General features: G+C 37.9%; 1 protein-coding gene across 5 annotated transcripts in view; it reads right to left on the reverse strand.

Moving 5' to 3' along the window:
- sema6bb (sema domain, transmembrane domain (TM), and cytoplasmic domain, (semaphorin) 6Bb) overlaps positions 1-18,309 on the reverse strand; it is a 203,368-nt gene that overhangs the window by 78,148 nt on the left and 106,911 nt on the right. For all 5 annotated transcript variants that reach the window (XM_038279020.1, XM_038279022.1, XM_038279023.1 and 2 more), the window contains 2 exons: positions 10,901-10,961; positions 10,713-10,775 (listed from right to left, as the gene is read on the reverse strand). In XM_038279020.1, coding sequence (XP_038134948.1) covers positions 10,713-10,775; positions 10,901-10,961 — 124 coding nt within the window. The remainder of the gene's footprint in view (positions 1-10,712; positions 10,776-10,900; positions 10,962-18,309) is intronic.

An 18,309-nucleotide genomic window follows, 5' to 3' on the forward strand; every position in this document is an offset into this window, starting at 1 on the left:
TTATCATGATGCCCTGCACAATGGGAGCAATATAAGGGAGTACATTGGTGGGTCGTTTTTAGCGAGCAGCTAAATCTCCAAAGTTTCCATTACATGCCTGGCTGGTCCCCTGATGTTCAAGGCAAGTGCTGTTCTCCCAAGAGCTGCTATGAGCCAGAAGTCTCCCACACACATGCACTCATACCGTATACACAACAGACATGCAAACAAAGCCCTTTCTGAATCCCACTTTTCTGCTCATTAAGGACAGGTCTGTCATTTAGAGAAAAAATATTCCCTGATGCATAGTTCTGACTGAAAACAATATGACTCTCTGTGGCGGGAACACAGCATGAGTCTATGTTTGTACAAATGTGGGTGGAGGATACATTAACAACACAACTAATTTAGCAGTGAAATGCTGTTACATGTGCTGTGGTCTTAAACAGCATGTTATAGCTAATCCTGCACCCCTTCTCGGCGTTTGACAGTAATTCTGACAGAACTGATGACAGGCCACGAACAAACAATCAGTGACAAGGAGGGGAGTAAGAAGGGAGGACCAGGGAAGTAATGGAGTTCTGAGGATAAGTAAAGAAAAGAAATATTCTGAAGAAAGAAAGTTTTCCAGGTGGGTCTGCTAGTCCTTTAATGAGATCATTTTAGCCAAATTCCCTCTTCAACACATGCATCTATCTTATTGTGGTCATATGAAGATTTATACAACCTCAAGAAAATATGTTAGGTCAGCTTTTCAATGCTTTAGAACCTCCAAAAAACTCCAAACGCTGTACCCTGCTCTGCTACAGTGAGTGTAAGTGAGTATAAATCTACACACAAAAGGCCCATTTTAAAAATCTCTGGTACAACATTTTTAAAATGGGCCTTTTTGATTATATTTATATGAATGAGATGTAAGAAAAACTCTTGGCTTACCTCCATTTTATCAAATTGTATTGAGTACAACACAGACTAATTCATATGCCTTACTGCACGTCCTAAATGTGTTTCTGCACACTCCCGCTCAGCCAACTAAAAGAAGGGACTTTTAGAAATACTTCTCATGATGAAAAGGTGTAGAAATTAGGAGGCTTCATATCCCTCGCTTTTAAAGTGAATAATTATTTAGCTCTCTTTCAAAACTTTGTGCTTATCCTGAGAATAAAAGGAAAAAAAAAAAAACAATCTTTGAATTTTAGGCGGTCGTGCAGGACCCATGTACGTGGCCAAACCGGGTTCGAATCCGACCTGTGGTCCTTTGTCGCGTGTCTCTCGCCTCCTCTCATACCCCCATTCCTGTCAGACTATTTTTGAAAAAAACGAGCCACTAGTGCCTTAAAAACTCGAAAAATTAAAAAAGTTAGGCCTCATCAATTTATTTCCTTCTATTACATCAGACATTTACAAGTGGTCCAAACTTTTTTTTGCAGCTTTTTGAACATTAAAAAGTGATGTAATCAATTGAACCACAAATCACTTATATCTGATCCCCATGGTTAATATCTAAATAAAGATTTCTAACTACTTGCATTTGATTACAAAAATGCTGATTTGAGATAAGAAGGATATGGTCCAGCTCTAAACATAAAAAACATGAAAGGAATCATGGCATCAAACGGCACATACTGTATATAAATGAAAAGGGTGAATTGCTCATTTAGCAGAAGAGGTCATTCTGCAGTAGTTCTCTCACATGTTGATTTTTACCAGAAAGCATTTATTGTTTTATATTTCTCTTCAAATCATTCCTTGCTATTAAATGTGAAAATTTACTAACAATAGCAATGCAGTTAGAAATAAACTGCTTTGTATACATAAAAAAACAGCAAAAATACAGAGAGAACGTGCTGTTAGTGTTACAAAAGCTCCAAATCCTAATCTACGTATTTCTGACCAAACATCTCTTCTATCAGAGTTCTCTCTTAATGGCCAACTTTGAACTAAAAGATAAATAAATTATGTTCTAACCCAAACCTATAGTTGCAGATAGCAGCAGGTATGTGATTCAACTGTCAAACAACCAGCATTAAACTCAAGTTTAAAGCTAGAACACCATTATATAATTTATTTGCCTCATGCTTATTTCTATGACATTATATTATGAAATTAGCACAATTACCTTAACATGTTATTTATTTTTAATCCAATCCTTCATAGTCCACCAGGTGGATATTATTCTATGCTGTTCTTTTCAAGTTGATTGTAAAGCTTATCTGATACAAGAACTGAATTTTTGTAAAGTTCTTGTGCTAAATGTGAAAGTTAACGGCTATGTTTTTGTTTTTTTCAGCTGCTTTTCTGTTTGTTTATTTACAAGATTTTTTATAGGTAAAACATGCCACCCAGACCTTTATGAGCAAATGTTCTGTAAGAAGGCAAACAGGGACAGTCTTACAGCTGTATACATCCCAAATATACCAAAGTATTAATCTCAGAGCGTAACACTAACTATATACAAAACTGTTTCCCACGTTGCATGCAGTGCTACATTGCTAATGAAACGATTTATGTTAAATGAGCAGGAGTTACTTTAAAACCTTTGTCCAGCACAGTCCATTCGAGGCTGTATCGCACAATGAAGAATCCTCCTGTTAAATTTCTCTAAAGGTGGCTTTGGTTTCTCTTGACTTGGAGGCATCCATAATGGGCCATCACAGAGAAAAAAATCAGTATTCGAGGCCGCTCTTTGCCCTTGGCAAAGCTCTTTTAAACTTCTGTAATTGTGGTGTTATTGCAAAACAGCACGCTGAGATTTTAGATCAAGATAAGCTGCCTTGGAGATGCAAAGCTTTCCAGGGATTTCAAAGCAATTTCTAAAGAGAGCACAACAGCTTTCTGCACACATTACAAAAGGGAAGCAGTGAAAGAAGAGGCACTGATCATCATTTTAGGGTGTCATTATGAACTGCAGCCAATAGAGCATGTTTAAGAAAGTTAAAATCTAAACTAAACAGTGACATCTTCAAACTTTTACATACTGTGTCTTAAGGTTTATGTACAGAATTTTTTGGGACATAATAACACCTGAAAGGCTTTAAAGATCTGTAAGTAAATTGATCCCAAAGTTGTCAATACTGTATCAAAAATTGTTAATCTAAAAGTTTTGCTTGTACTGAGATGCAGGGATGAATAAATAGCAGATAAGGAAAAAAAACTGCTGAAGAAAACATGAAATGCCTTCAAATGAAAATATATCTAATCATGCAAAGATCCATCTACAGTCAGCGCCTGACTTATTCAACTGTTACCCCTTTCCCATGCGGAAAAACCCTTTAAACCCAGGAACAATTAGCTGTTAGTGTCAGTGGGAACAGCTCACTGACGCATGTCTACCCGGGTCAAACGACTCGAACAACCCGCGGTAAAAACGCCTCGGCTCTGATCGGCATGCTGTGGGAACAACAGAGCCGGGTTGACTCGCTAAATTACGTGAAACACGTCAACACAGGGTGCTTCTGTTTACATTCGATACACATTGCAAAGCAATGCTGAGAGGTATTCGGACAGATAAATGAGAGAAATAATAAAGCACACTTACTACACCCTGGCTTCCTTACATGTTGCTCTCCATTGTTTACTCTCCTGATTTCTGTTGCACTAGAGACAGCATCATTAACCGAGCGTGATGGTGTCACCAGACACGCAGCTTGCCAGCGAAGGGTTAAACTGAGCTTTTTTCGCCATTGTGAAAGGGGCCAAATGCACATTGTTAGCAGGTTTGAAAATCCCAGTTTAACCTATTTTCAGCGGGAAAGAGCCTCAAGACTTTTTTACATGAATCAGCCAGTATCCTTAAAATGTGTTATTTCAGTTTGAGATGCACATTTCACTATTTCTAGAAACTTAACCTTACCTTAACCACTATTATCTCGGTAGGTTCTTATGGTGTTTTTTTGTTTATTCCACGTATTGAATGGAACAATGAACTCTGTGTAATTTAGGGATCTCAAATCTTTATCAGAGGATGAGGGCTCATGACTCTCATTCTGATATTCTGGCTGATCTTTCTGCTTTTTTCCTGGTATGACGCAAGGAGGCAGAGAAATGAGTGTATTACGCCTTAAAAATAAACCCATTGCGTCATTTTTTAAACACAGAGAATGTATGATCATTTTGCTGTCTTGACTGGAAAAAAAACATGAATCATTTATTTAGTCTTATTTAATGTCAGACAGTGATAACACAAATATCTGGTTTACACAAGCATCTTGTTTCCAAAGTAAATGGATTAATTTAATTTACTGATATTTTTGTGCTGGGGACATCACTTAATTAAAGGTAACTGGATATTAAAAATAAACTGGTAGAGTGCCCATGACATGTTTGTCAAAAATGAAGCTCCATGTGAGTTGAAAGAATAATCACTACATGAGCTAGGTGTAGTTTCATATTTATCATTTAGCACCAAGCAAACATCCAGGAGGGAGATTTTGTTTTCATGCTCAAGCTAGCAAAAGGTGCTTTGGTTGGATGATTTAAAACCCAAGAGCATGATCAAGGCAATATTGATTAAACAATCTTGCTAAGTGCTGGTCATAGCAATGCCCAAGCACTCTTTAGAAGTGCATGACTTTGTTTGCATGCAAATGGCCACCATCACTGCCTGAAATTGGCACAGAGCCATTCTGCTTTATATCTTGTTTTATAGGAGTGAAGGGAAAGAAGGAAGCAAAGAGAAGATGTAACAACTAGGGCTAATAAAAGGCCAAACATACAGAAGATTGAGGCAACAAGGGAGGATCTGTAAGAATGGCAAGTGACTCTGGTTGCAGCAACAATCCTTTGGTCAACACAAGAAAAACAGCACAGGAGTTAGGATATTGAATTTTAAGCCTAATTAAGGCAGAAAACTGTGTCCTTCCTGATCAGCCAAGCAGAAATATTTAATTACAAAACCAATTCTGGGGTGGCAAGTGTACCACATCTGACACTGCCTTCCTCCAAGCAGAACAGGATATGTTCAGAGGGTGAAAAGGAGGAGGGAAAAAAAGAAAGAAAGACGGTGTTAAATCTGGGAGAAAAATCGAATTCATATTTGTTTAGGATGGACAGAAAGAAACAGAATACCATGGGTATACATACAAGCATAAATACTTTGTTAATATGGCTTACAATAATTATAAAACGATTCAGGAAGTATGCATGGAGGGATTTAATTAGAAATTGACTACTATATTTTCTTTTATAAATAAAACATTTAATTTAATCTCTAAGGGAATGATGAACCGATTAGAGAAGTTTTACCATCACAAAACCGAATATAATAGAACAGAACATAAAGTAAAAAATATTACACAAAGATAACATAAAAACTGTACAAATTGTCATTTTTGTATAATTTTTCAAACAAAACCTGCTTTTAATACTGGTTTATTGAAATATTTTTGTTAAACCATACATTTATTGCAGTACTTTTATCCCGCAAAAATACATGTTAAGTAATTGAGAGACATAAGATAGCTCCCACAATATAAAATCCTATTCCCTGCTTATTATTTAAACTTATTTAAATGTATCGCCCTGAAACCAGTTAAATTTTGCTATGTTTCCCCATCTGTTGTGCAATAGCAACTCCTATCTGTTTTGCCTCACTTCAGTGAGTTTCACATAATGCAACACAGAGGCGTCGTATAGGCATAACTAACAGCTACAGCTTTCAGTGGTCCAGAGAGCATAATATTTTTACATTTTATGAATACCTAAAGTGTTAGTATATTATGCTTGGGTATTGACAAATATAAATCTTGTGCATTCTGTTGTAATGTTTAAACCATTATATTATTTACATGGGATCTTTAAAGCTCACATGATAAACATTTGAAGTCAAGGACCCTGTGGTAAAACTAAGACACAGGCAACGGATAATATAGGTGCTGCTGACTGTGCAAAGATGCCCCTGAGACAGTCCGGCACATTAAAGCTGGTTGGATGATACTGCAAAACAAAGAAGCTGGAAGAGCGTACATCTGTGTTTGTCATGGCCTTGAATTCCCTCAGTCTAAGTGGGAGGCACCAGCGAGAAGCCATGGAAATTACAGGGTTAACATCCTGTGGGACTTCCAGCTCCGAAAAGACAACAGATGATCAGTAACCGATGAGACATTGTGGTGCAGGACAAAAGCAAGACAGTAACACAGTGGGGGAGGTAGCAGTGATTCCATCAAAACATCGAAAATAAGAATAATAAAAGGGTTGAGATATACAGAGAGCTTAAAGCTACAGTGTGTAATAATTACAGGCATATAAAGTCAGAAATTTAATATATTATACATAACTATGTTATTTATCATCACCTATGAGCTCAGCCTTTTAACCATAATATTTGCGTTGCCTTAGAATTCGTTATTTATAATTCCATAGGAGCGGGTCTCGCAGCCATGGAGGCTGACATCTTTGCGCTACGGCAAGCGCAGAGGCAACAAACTAGCGATTGCGAGATCTCCCATGACGCTCAAAAATAACTACGGCAAGTTGAGAGAGATGAACTGAGACGGTACTGAACAGTAGATGGCAGTATTATGCCTGAGAAGCGTTTAGTCTGCCTGAAACCAAAGAAGAAGAAGAAGCAGGTATACTGCGCATCAGTAACAAGAAAGGTGAACAAGGCGGCAGGCGTGAGTGACTTTGCAAACTGTTTGGCCAAACATCAGACGAATGGAGGATCATGCCTACTCTGTATCACAACGAAAAACGGCGGACACCGAACCCCCGTCATCTAAGAAGCGGAAACACGACGAGAATAAACGCAAGCGTGACAAGAAACGACAAAAAACACGGATCAACATTGGCACGGCATTTACACGATGGAAGTCACTGATGGAGGAAAAAGGTTTTCAAAGTGACGCTCAAGTTGCCAGTTTTCTCTTGGACAGGTAATTAATCCTACACACACAATTGTCTAATGTCACTGCAGTTTTTGGAGTACGGGATGCTCAGACCTGTCTAAAACAATAACATGCTGCGGCGTGATGATGCTGTTCCTCTCCAGTATACTTATTCAGCAACGTCCCTGACGTTTCATAGGTAATGATTCAGTAATTTTCTGTAAAATAATTTTCTGGATATATACCTCGGTTACTTCTCTCCGGCTCCTTTGGAGATCTTCAAGCGTTTCCTCCTCTGCTCTCACCCCGCTGGCACCCCTCTCTCGCCTGGCCCTAGCAGCACGGCCTCCCTGCCTTCGCCCTCGTCCTCTCCCTCTTCCTCGCGTTGTAACCCCCGTGCCACCAAAATGACTTGGACTCTGTAAACGGGGAATATATATTCTTCCAGCGAACACAATCTCGCTGTTAAACTAATGACTACCATTACTTCGTCTGTTTATATCACCATGCAAAGCAGCTCACCAAAACGTCACAACGATGTAGAAAAAATAACGGGTATATTTATTATCTTAAGTCTACATGAAATCTATACCCTACACAGACTAATGAAATACTATCTGTAAAATTATCTATGTAAACAAACCTCATCACTTGAGAGGGTAGGTGATGTGGACGTCGTGGAAGAAATTTTGTCCCGTAACGCTCGCCGTACTGTTGGGGGGGAGAAGCGGTGGGGGGGAGATGTTCATGTTGCTGCGGTCTGCAGTCTGACCGCTAGATGTCGCTGAAAATTACACACTGTAGCTTTAAATAGATTTGTGTTCAGGGTAATATTTGTCCAACATGCATATTCTAACTGAAGGGTAAGCAAAAAATATAAATCTTCACTGAATTTCATAGAAAATATGTGAAGCAAGCCAAAAATTAGAGCATTGATGATGATGCTTTCCAAACTCATATATCAAATTATCAGTGGAAACATGCAAAAAAAAATTTTGTCAAAACTAGAATGGTTTGTTCGATTGCTGTATATAATAAAAACTTTCTAGTCAAGTGTAGATGCAAAATGTATATTTTTTTCCACAATTAACACTTCTTTTACAGCGTTACATTATGTTCATAGAGATGCTTCTCTCATTTTAAACCAGAGACTACAATCAGGTTTAAAATCCTTTTCAGAAAAGGTGAGGTATGAATATAAATGTTAGATTTTGCAAATTGTTTTGCAGGAACCTATTAAGAGAAAAACCTCATTACCATGTTCTGCTCAATTATGAGATTAAATCGTTTGCATTAAGGAGCATGAGGTCAAATCCAACTGTGTCTTTATCTGGAAGTGAGCAGCTGCTGCAAACTGAAAGGCTCCTAGAAAAAACTCAGCTTCTTTGTGAAGAGTCACCATTGAGGACAGATTCCACAACTCTTTCTGCAGCGCCATGGTGATGGATTCATGTTGGATTTCTGAGTCCTATTTTTTTACTGTGCCGCTATAAAGGAATTATCTTACGCCGGTATATTTATATCCACGTGTTACTGTAGTCACGAAGCCGATACTATCTTTAAATTGGAAAGAATATGTCGATTTTTTTTCAAACACCGTCTAAAAATGCTGACTTTAGAAGAGCTAATTAATTACTAATGCCTTATTACCAAACACCTTTTAGAGACTTTCTGAAAAAGGAAACTAAGGATGTGAAAAATTCATTTTGATTGAAGTGTTAATTTATGCACCTAATTATTTTTCAGCCTGTATTCAAAAGTTAAAAGTAGTTTTGTAAGTCTTTGCCAAAAATTTATAATAATGTCCTACTTTCTTCAGCAAAACTAAAAATAACGGCTCAGTGACAAGAGAACTTTAAGAAATTTACTTTTTTATAAGAGCTAATATAAAGTTCTGTTGCATGACCAAATATATGTTTTCAAGTCCATCAATTCAAATATATCTTTTAGATCGTTTAAGACCGTGCTTTCAAATGTGGATATCTCTGGACTATTTACCAAATGCAAGAAGTGTTTAAAATAAGAACAGCTTTTTGTGGAAAATGTTGACCTTAAAGTCTAAAGGTCTACATAAATCTGTATGCATTTCTACTGGTAAGGATCTCCATTGAAAAGCATCGGAGCCCTCAGAGAGCTGGCTGAAAGGACCTGGCACTGTTCTTATCTTCCCCGCGTTGCTGTGTGACTCACGGCATTAGCAGGCAGCACAGTCATTAGGGGCAAGAAGACCTTTCATATCTCCGACAGCCCCACAGCCCTCCTCAGGGTCGGCCAGCAGGGACTCACACACACTCCCTGCCTCCTCCCTCCTCTGAGCCTCAGCTTTTTGTCTCAGTCCCTCGATCCTCCATTGTGACTCTGTCTCACACAGATTCAATGTCAGGTGTTCTCTCGCTGTGTTAAATAAGTCATTTTTTTCCCGGTGCCTTAGGGGGCACAGCTCATGTGGCCCCCTTCAATCACATCCATCATCCGGCGCATAAAACCACTCACACACATAAGCCTAATATGTGCTGTTTATGTGTGGCAGACAGCAGCTCGGTATATGAGTGTTGGAAATATAAGAGGTATTCAGGCGTGGGCTGCTGGCTGCTGTTGGGACATATCACCCCGTCTCTTCCTCGCCACGCTGTTTTTTTTTGTGACACCCACGTACTTTTAGTGAGGACACGGACCACAGTGTTAACCCATGATGGAGGGATAAGTTTTAAGCATGGAGATCTAATTCTTTGTCTTTCTTTATCAAACAAAGAAACGACAGGAAAGCTGATTCTGTGCTACAAAACCTTGCCTTATTGTAGTGAAAGACAATAATTAACAAATTACAGCCCAGCTGAAACAATGAAACAGCTCACTGAGTGGCATGCCAAGTTTGAATAAACAACTAAATTAAATGCTTGCAAGTTTTTCCATATTTTCTGTCATCTATTTTATTTTGCAGAACTGCCTTCTGCAAAAAAGCATGTCCTCCAAACAGAATAGATTTTATTTCTTTTTATTTATGTCCATTATCATCTCAGAAAATTGAATTTTATTCTAAAAAACCTATTTCTCAGGTAGATATAGACCATTATCTAGTAACAATGTCAGTTAGAAAGTTAGGCTTTTAAAATTGTTAAAGGATTTTCTATCATGTTTTTTTTTTCTTGGAAGGTAAAGCTCTTTACATTAAATCAGCAAAGAAAGTGTCAGTGTAAGTGCGCCCCTCCTGCACTTTTTACTCTGCACTGACATCCAGCAGACTTAAAGGAAACTACTGCCCTCATTCTTTTTCTGTACAAGAAAACAAATAACCAATATATTACTAGTTTTAAAAAAACCTCATTCAACCTGTCTAAATTAATAAAGTGAAAGTGGCAGAAACACACATTTGTACCATTTTTTAACTGAAGAGTAGAAGCTTGCAACATGCAGACTACTATGTCAGATACCCTCACTATTTAGCCAGACAGAATCATATTAATGTATAACTCATAACTCTATAAATAACCATAGTGGTAGTTTATTTTCTTTACAATAAACATGCTTGTGTATCTTCTAGAATGAATACAAAAATAAAATATTTTATTTTAATTATTTTATATAATTATCTGCTGCTTTTTGGTTCACATAAAAGCACTTAGCTTATCAATATGTTTCCGTTCACACTTTTTAAAGCAAATACTGTTAAATCCTATCATTTCTCCTATGGCATAATAACCTTAAACTAACTTATTAGCAAAGAAAAAAAAAAGCCGGACTGATGCATTCAGTCCTAATATTTATCACGAATCAAAAAACATATAAAAAAACAGAACCAAAAATTGACTTGGAGATGATACAGAACTTGTTAAACATGAGAACAACTGACTGCAAATTCCCTCTGTGGCCTTAAATATAAGATTAAGCTGCATGAAGAAACTGTCTTACCTCATGTTTGCCCTTCATCCTGCAGATCCGAATGTCATTTTTATTCGACTCCCAGGTTCTTTTCTGCACATGAAAAAACAGGCATAAATGATCCCAGCTGGTTAGTTACTTGTGCATGTCTCTGTAGACTTAAATAACGTCTCTATGGAATTTTATAAATGCTACGTGTGTCTATCTAGGAGACATACTTTGCTGTAAAACATCTCATCCCCTGCACTGTTGTCCAACTCCACTCGGAAAAGGTCATCCCTGTACAGAGAGACAAAGAGAGAGAAGGTGACTGAGCTGTGCCAGTCAGTGCAGAGTTATCAACAGCTTCACAAAGGACACTACTGCATTAAGGACACTATGAAAAATTACTGTTGCACGTTATTGCAATTTATTACAGACTCACAGAATGACTCTCACCCTTTTTTCCCCTTTTCATTAAAAACCTGTATCTCTTTCCATCTGTTGCAAAAGTCTGTGTTGAGAAGTTCATGTTTGCAGTGTAGCAAAAAGTCAAAAAGATTGACGTGGTAAGAATATCTCTGTATGGCTCCTATGTATACAAATTTACAAAGATAATATTTCTAAGCTTGGTATATTTTTGCACCATCAAAGCCCACAAGTTACATTTATTTATTAAATTAAACGTATCAAAAGAGATATTTAGATCAGAGCTTTACAAGGTCTGCCATTTGTCAGCAATCAAAAGAGAAATGACACCCCTCTCTGTCATAAAGTCTCACATTCTGCTCTCAACTTTAGCCTCTGATCATTAAACTTGACTCACTGCCTTGGATTTTCTGCTCAGCCTCCCAACTCAGGCTTATCAGCCAAACTGAAAAGCCAGTAATTGAATTAATGAATGATTTAATCAAGTGGTTACATTGAGGCTTTCACACCCTCACATGCTTCCCACACATGGCCCAAAAAAACCTAACGCCATGAATAAATTCATAAAACTCCAAACACCGCTTTATTGCACTTTTAATCCGGAGATAATTGTGTGGCAACCTTGGATGTACCTGTGAGAAATGCCTGCTGAACAAGTGCTATGCCGGGCAGATAAAAGCTGTGGTTTGCATATTGATTAAGGCCCTCCTATCTATTGGGGTGGATCAGAAGTGAGGCGTTCAGCTAAGCACAGGGCCACACTCTGAATGGTCTAATCTGTAAATCTCTGATAGCCATGTTAGTGCTGCGCTATCGATCCCATCCCTCATCCAGCTCCGTCCCTCATCTCTGCTGCATTTTCTCTCTTGGTATAACCTTTTCTCTGACAGCGGGAGAGGTTATCTTTGTTCACAAGTGCCTGCCTATCCTTTTACAAAAAGAGAGCATATATGCAGAGTACATGTGGATTTGCTGATGATTTTATTAACAGGGAGAAGTTAGAAGTGAGTGCTTAATGAGACTGCAGGTACCATCTGATTACTCTTCCCCTGAATAATTTATCTTCATTTCCTGTTGTTCTGTTAGAAGATTACCCCCCTTAGTCAGCCTTGCAGAGCTCAGGGGTGAAGAAGCATTGGCTTAGTGCACCCCCCCGCTTAACAGGTCAAAGTCTGAAAACAGTGTGGGGCAGCGAGTCGCACCTAATCTCATCGAGGCTGCCTCAGCGTTAGCACCGTGAATAAAGCTTATGATAATAAATGGCTGGAATCATTTTTTTAATACATTTGTCTTAATTTCTACCTCAACTTCTATCAGGTTGTTAAATATTTGAGATTTGGGAATGCAGGACTATGTTAATGTTAGAAAAAAGGTATTAAAACTGAACATTTAAAGCAAGAACAGAAACGTTTTGCGAGTCCTGAAGTACTCAAATATGTAAGGCTGAAGGACTGTGCAGTGTCACCGTTAAGATGATTTCCTTATTAAAATGTTCAAGAGGTATGTGATGTTTAATAGAAAGAGATGTGTACCAAAAAATATTACATATTATTTTAACTGCAAATGAAAATAATTGGTCTTCAAAGATCCAGCCTCAAAGAGCACTTCTAGTGCTTAATATACTGCCTGGCCAGCAATAACATGAGTCACCCACTCTGGGTCGGGTTAAATACTAGCATAGAGTGGAGAAGGAAAAAACTTCACTTATCTTTATTTAATAATTTTCTTTGAACATAGTTGGGAATGCCATGTATACTCCTTTTTATACATATATATATCTATATATTTTTTTTATCACTATAGGGATGGCAAATTTCAATATTACTATTACTATTATATACAACTACATCTTATGTTACAGCATGTTACTTAAAGAATCTTATATGGCGAAATGTATGTGGTCAGGCATTCAAATAGCTCAACTAGCTCAAGAATGCTATGACCATGCTATGATCTTGAAATAATTTATTTACATTAAGCTTGATTATGAACATCTGTTTGAAAACATGGCAGAAATAAATTGTAGGAGAAAATAATCTTTGCCTGGACTTGAACACATTAAAATATATTTACCGAAAATCCGTCTCGTAAACCTCTTAAGTTTGCAGGTTTATTTTCCTTAAAGGCAAACTAATACTTTTTAAGGTTTTTCTCAAGTTATACACTACCTATAATGCTAATCTTGTTATCAACTGGCATAAAGGTCCTGGTGGATGAAGTGGAAGTGAAAATTTGAAAGTAAATTATTCGAACTTCTGACAAAAAAAAAAAAAAAAAAAAGACGGATGTTTATATACAAAACTTCTTATTTATTTCTTAAGGAAATAAATATGATAAACTGCAAATACAACTTAGTTAGATATGCAGCAACTTTAGTGTCCATCCAACAAGCAAAGGAGAAGTCACATTCTGCAGAATCCAATAATATGCACCAATTTGAGATAAACAGAAGCTCCAGTGAATCACATGCAAGAGTAGTAGAGGTCTTTGTAGTTTGCACACAGGTAGTTTCCAAATATGGGCATTTTACTGTACCGTAATACAGAGAAAAGAAAAAACTTTTAGCTGAAAATAAACTATAGGTCTGATATATTTAAGAAACTGACTTTTATTTGGATGAAAATATCTGTTCATGAAAAAAAACAGCAAAGATAGGACAGATTTTATGTGCTTTGCTTGGTTTTCGGGTGTTTTTGGAGGAATTGATTGAGTGGTCAGCTTTAAACGATCAGAGTTTTGCTAATGGGATTGACTGCGGCCAATTCAGTGTCTTGTTGGCTTTCATGAGAAATGCATAATTCAGCGCTGCAACTTATGTTGTTGAAACGAGGCCCATCGAAACCCATCATGGGTCATAAATTGTATTTTTCCTATCTGAGCACGTTTTGGCAATATGTTTAAGCTGTAGTTGGTGGATATTAGAAGAAAGTAGATAGCCTTGTAGAGGTGTGAGATGAAGATCTGGACATATTGTAAGTGTGTGTCAGTCTCAGAGTTAGTCACCTACAAATTTACTATTTTTGCAAAAACAGCTGCAGCACCCTTGGAAGAGGGAGCACAGGCTTAAGGGGATAAGAATCTTAAAACTTGCTCTGCTTAAGCTTCGCTACAGTTTAGATATTGCAGGATAATTTCTCTCAGTTAGAAAAAACTGTTTAATATTTTATTGGATTACTTTCAGCTTTGATTACAGCATGTCACTGATGTGACCTAGTTTTCGTATATTTATCGCCATGTCCCAGCATCCAATTATTGATGAGTAAATCAAACCAATGCATTCACTCTTATTCTACTCTCCCAAAGGTTTTCATGCTGTTACTCTAACTGTAATAACGCTGTCTGATGCATCTTATTTCTTAATCTTGGAGAAGTAAAATTTTGCATTAACTTCCAAAGTGGTTCATAAAAGTTCTCTTGGTGATAGATTGAGTATTTTCATAGTAGTGATCTCTTCACCAGATGTGAGTTAAACCAAGGAAGTGACTGTTCTCCCCCAGCAGACACTATGAACCCATTACTCCTCTCATCCTCATTAGCTCAATTTGCCCTGAAAATTTACATCAGGTTTTAGGTTTCATTCTGTCAGACATTGTTTTTGTATTCATAACTGGTGTCTCCCCATTACCTGTCACACATTATTAATAGCCTCAACCTCTCTGACCTTGGTATTAAAAAGCTTACATATTTGTCCAGATAAACTGTCAACATTTCCTAAATTTTTACTTGACCACCTAGTGAACCCTCTTCTTATAGCTCAGCCAGACAACAGCAGAGCTGAGGTCAAGACCTCTAAAGCCCCACATTTTTCTTTGAGATTCTCCTGTCTTTCTTACTAGCTGCTGCATTGCGGTGCATGTGAACTGCAGAAAGGCTTTCTAGTACACAGGAGGATAAGTTGGTCTAAAGGGTTATACAAGGATGGCTTAAATATAAAAGAATGAGGTATTTAAGTTGTTTTTTGAGATAAAGATAATATTGTTCTTTACCATTAAAAATCTTGAGAGACCAAAGACAACCAACTCTCATAACGGTTAAAATAAAAACGTATTCTAATAAACAGTACATTCAGTAACATTAGGACTAAGAGGGCTGGGCGCTCAAACCTAGAAAAATGATTATCATCAATGAACCATGGAGTTTATTTTGGGGGAAAAAATATCCTTACCTTCCCTACAATATGACAACTTCTAAGCAAGCGTTGGGAAGACAAATTAAATGTATTCTGTGTTTTAGAATTAATAAGTTATCGCCTAGCCATTTTCTTCACTGCTTAAGCCTTGCAGGGTTGCTCCAATTCCCATAAAACACAGTGAGGAAGTATCTATTTTGTGTCCCGGTCTTTTGGCTGACCCTAAAGACTAAAATACTGAACAAATAATAAGACATTTTATTTAAAAGTCAAGTAAAAAACTCTAGATTTTAGCTCCATTTTGCAATTCCAAACCTTCCAAAGACTTAAATGCATGTATTATTTGTATTTCTCACTTCACCTGTGTTGGTCTGTCTTTCAATCAGAGCCCTGTCTGCATTCAGAGCCTAGTTCTTCAGCCACATCAGACTGACAGCTGGGACCTCCTAGTTTTCCAATGTTTATAACAACCAAGTTTCATCGTAGCTGTCTGCCATGAAACATTTGACCTGCCTGTGCCCTGAGCAGGGCCTCTGTTGACATCTGAGGTCAGCATCTGTGGGCTAATAACCGACCTCCAACCTGGCAGCTCCAGCAGACTCATACGCAGTTATAGTCATTGCCCAATTGGAACTAGAGTTGGCTATTTCCATGCATATTGTCAAATATAAACACTTAAACTTGTTCATGTTTGCATAGATTAGCCTTTTGGGTGTGGATGAGAACTGGCGCCCTCAGCATTCACAGCTGCTCATCTTTACAGCAATGAAACAGCTTAACGCAGCAAGGTGCTTACTCCCACCTGGCAGCAGGCAAATACGTAGTTTAATTCCATTTAGGATGGCTGGAAATAGAACAGGGAGGGGTAGCTCCTCTCAGCAGGTGCTTGCAGCAGGGATTTAGCTCTGCTTGCAGTCTCAGGAGAAGCTATGCTAATGGTGACAGGATTCAGGGATGATTGGGGAGTCTTATCAGGCCTTGCACTTCATATGAGCTTTTGGCAGCTATAACCTGCCTCTACAGCTACTTATTTATTCATTGTGCATTTTAACACTAGCTTGCCAACCTGGCTAACACTTGCTTCCACATGTGTCTATTTCTTTTAAGCTTTGAATAAGCTCAAGATTTTCTCCTTTTTTTCATACTGTTATATATGTAGAGTAGAGAAATCTCTTAAATGCAAACAGTGTGAAAACATTAAGAAGGTTAAACTATTCTTTATAAACTAAAAAGGTAGGAGGCATGTTTCCATATTTGGAATTTTCCAAATTGGATGGTGTACATGTAAACAATTGGTTATCTCGTTTTAAGCTTAAAGGGATAGTTCGGTATTTTTGACATGAATCTGTATGGCATCCCGATCACCAGCGGCATGCAATCACACTGACTTACCCCTGGCAGCGTCCTGTGAGCAGAGTTATCGTCCAGTTTTGGTCAAGCCGAAAGTAGTCCTGCAGGTTTTTAGGTACAGCGAAATAAAACGTTTCTCTTCCCAAAACATTATGTGTCCAAAAGAGTGATATTTTCGCATCCCAAAAACATTGTAGTGGAAAAAGTCACACGTCGTTATCAATTGGTCCTATTTTCTCTCTGTTCGTATCAGTGCGCGCCGTCATTCAGACAGCGAGCCCAACAACAGCCATGTCTCCTTCCGCGGCGGAGGGAGACATGGCTGTTGTTGGGCTCGCTGTCTGAATGACGGCGCGCACTGATACGAACAGAGAGAAAATAGGACCAATTGATAACGACGTGTGACTTTTTCCACTACAATGTTTTTGGGATGCGAAAATATCACTCTTTTGGACACATAATGTTTTGGGAAGAGAAAAGTTTTATTTCGCTGTTCCTAAAAACCTGCAGGACTACTTTCGGCTTGACCAAAACTGGACGATAACTCTGCTCACAGGACGCTGCCAGGGGTAAGTCAGTGTGATCGCATGCCGCTGGTGATCGGGATGCCATACAGATTCATGTCAAAAATACCGAACTATCCCTTTAATCTGTGGAACACTTGTGTCCTTTGGCAATGTGTTGTTTTTCTGCCTGTATTGACAAGATGTTTGACCAAGGGGAAAAACCTGGTCTATTTCCATTAAGCAAGTTTTTTCTAATTCCACTCCTCGAAGTCCAGTGTCCTGCAACTTTGAGATGTTTCCCTGCTTCCGCACACCTGATGAATGATCAGCCATTTGAATTATCCTGCTAATGACCTGATAATTTGACTCAAATATGTTGAAACAAAGACACATCTAAAGGTACATGACCCTAGACATTGATGAGGGGAATTATAGACCACTGATGTAAAGTTTTAATGAAATTTTGTGCTTGCAAAAGCAAGCAACGTCTATCTGTCTTGAGAGATTATATTATGACCTCTAAATGATTAGATTGACGAAAGCCACAATTAGAGCAGGTATCCAAAAATGGAGGGGTGAGCCTTCCAAGGACTCACCAGATCCACTGTAGACCTCTCTTACCTTAGCTAAGGCCAGAGGTTATAAAGCAATTATCAAAAAGAGAGAGCAAAAAGGTTTCTGTGGAAGAGTGAAATGGCCAAAATCACGTCTGATGAAAAATAACATGTTATATTTGCAAAAAAAAAGAATAGAAGAGGAAGAAGAATGGAAAGAATAGATTAATTAAAAAAAAAACATCTTTAAAAAGTATTCAGAGGCCCAGAGAAGCAAAAGTGTATTAGGTGAAATGGGTGACAAAAATGCACAAGCAGCACAAATTTTTAAGTGAGCAAATATTTTTTCACAGCACTATACCTTTGGCCCCTGCTTCCAATTTATTGCTGTAAAAGTAATAAAGTATTTTACTATCATGAGCTCTGTTGAAACATTCATATCCCATTACCTAGTTAGGGGAATATTTCACCACTGTAAATCACAATGAACATTTTGTAACTCGGTTCATGGTTCTGATTATATTTTAGCGCAGACCTTCCAGCTTGCAGTAGCTTTGGTTGTCTCGGACAGTTTTATTAGCAGTCTGTTCAAAAATATGCGTGTTTTAGCTTATGGACCATCCCAGTGCAGACAGAACGGCTGCAGCTATGTTACATAGTTTGATAAATTTACTACCGTG

The sequence above is a fragment of the Cyprinodon tularosa genome, unplaced genomic scaffold (assembly GCF_016077235.1).
Source record: "Cyprinodon tularosa strain WSP-4 unplaced genomic scaffold, ASM1607723v1 ctg147, whole genome shotgun sequence".
Lineage (NCBI taxonomy): Eukaryota > Metazoa > Chordata > Actinopteri > Cyprinodontiformes > Cyprinodontidae > Cyprinodon > Cyprinodon tularosa.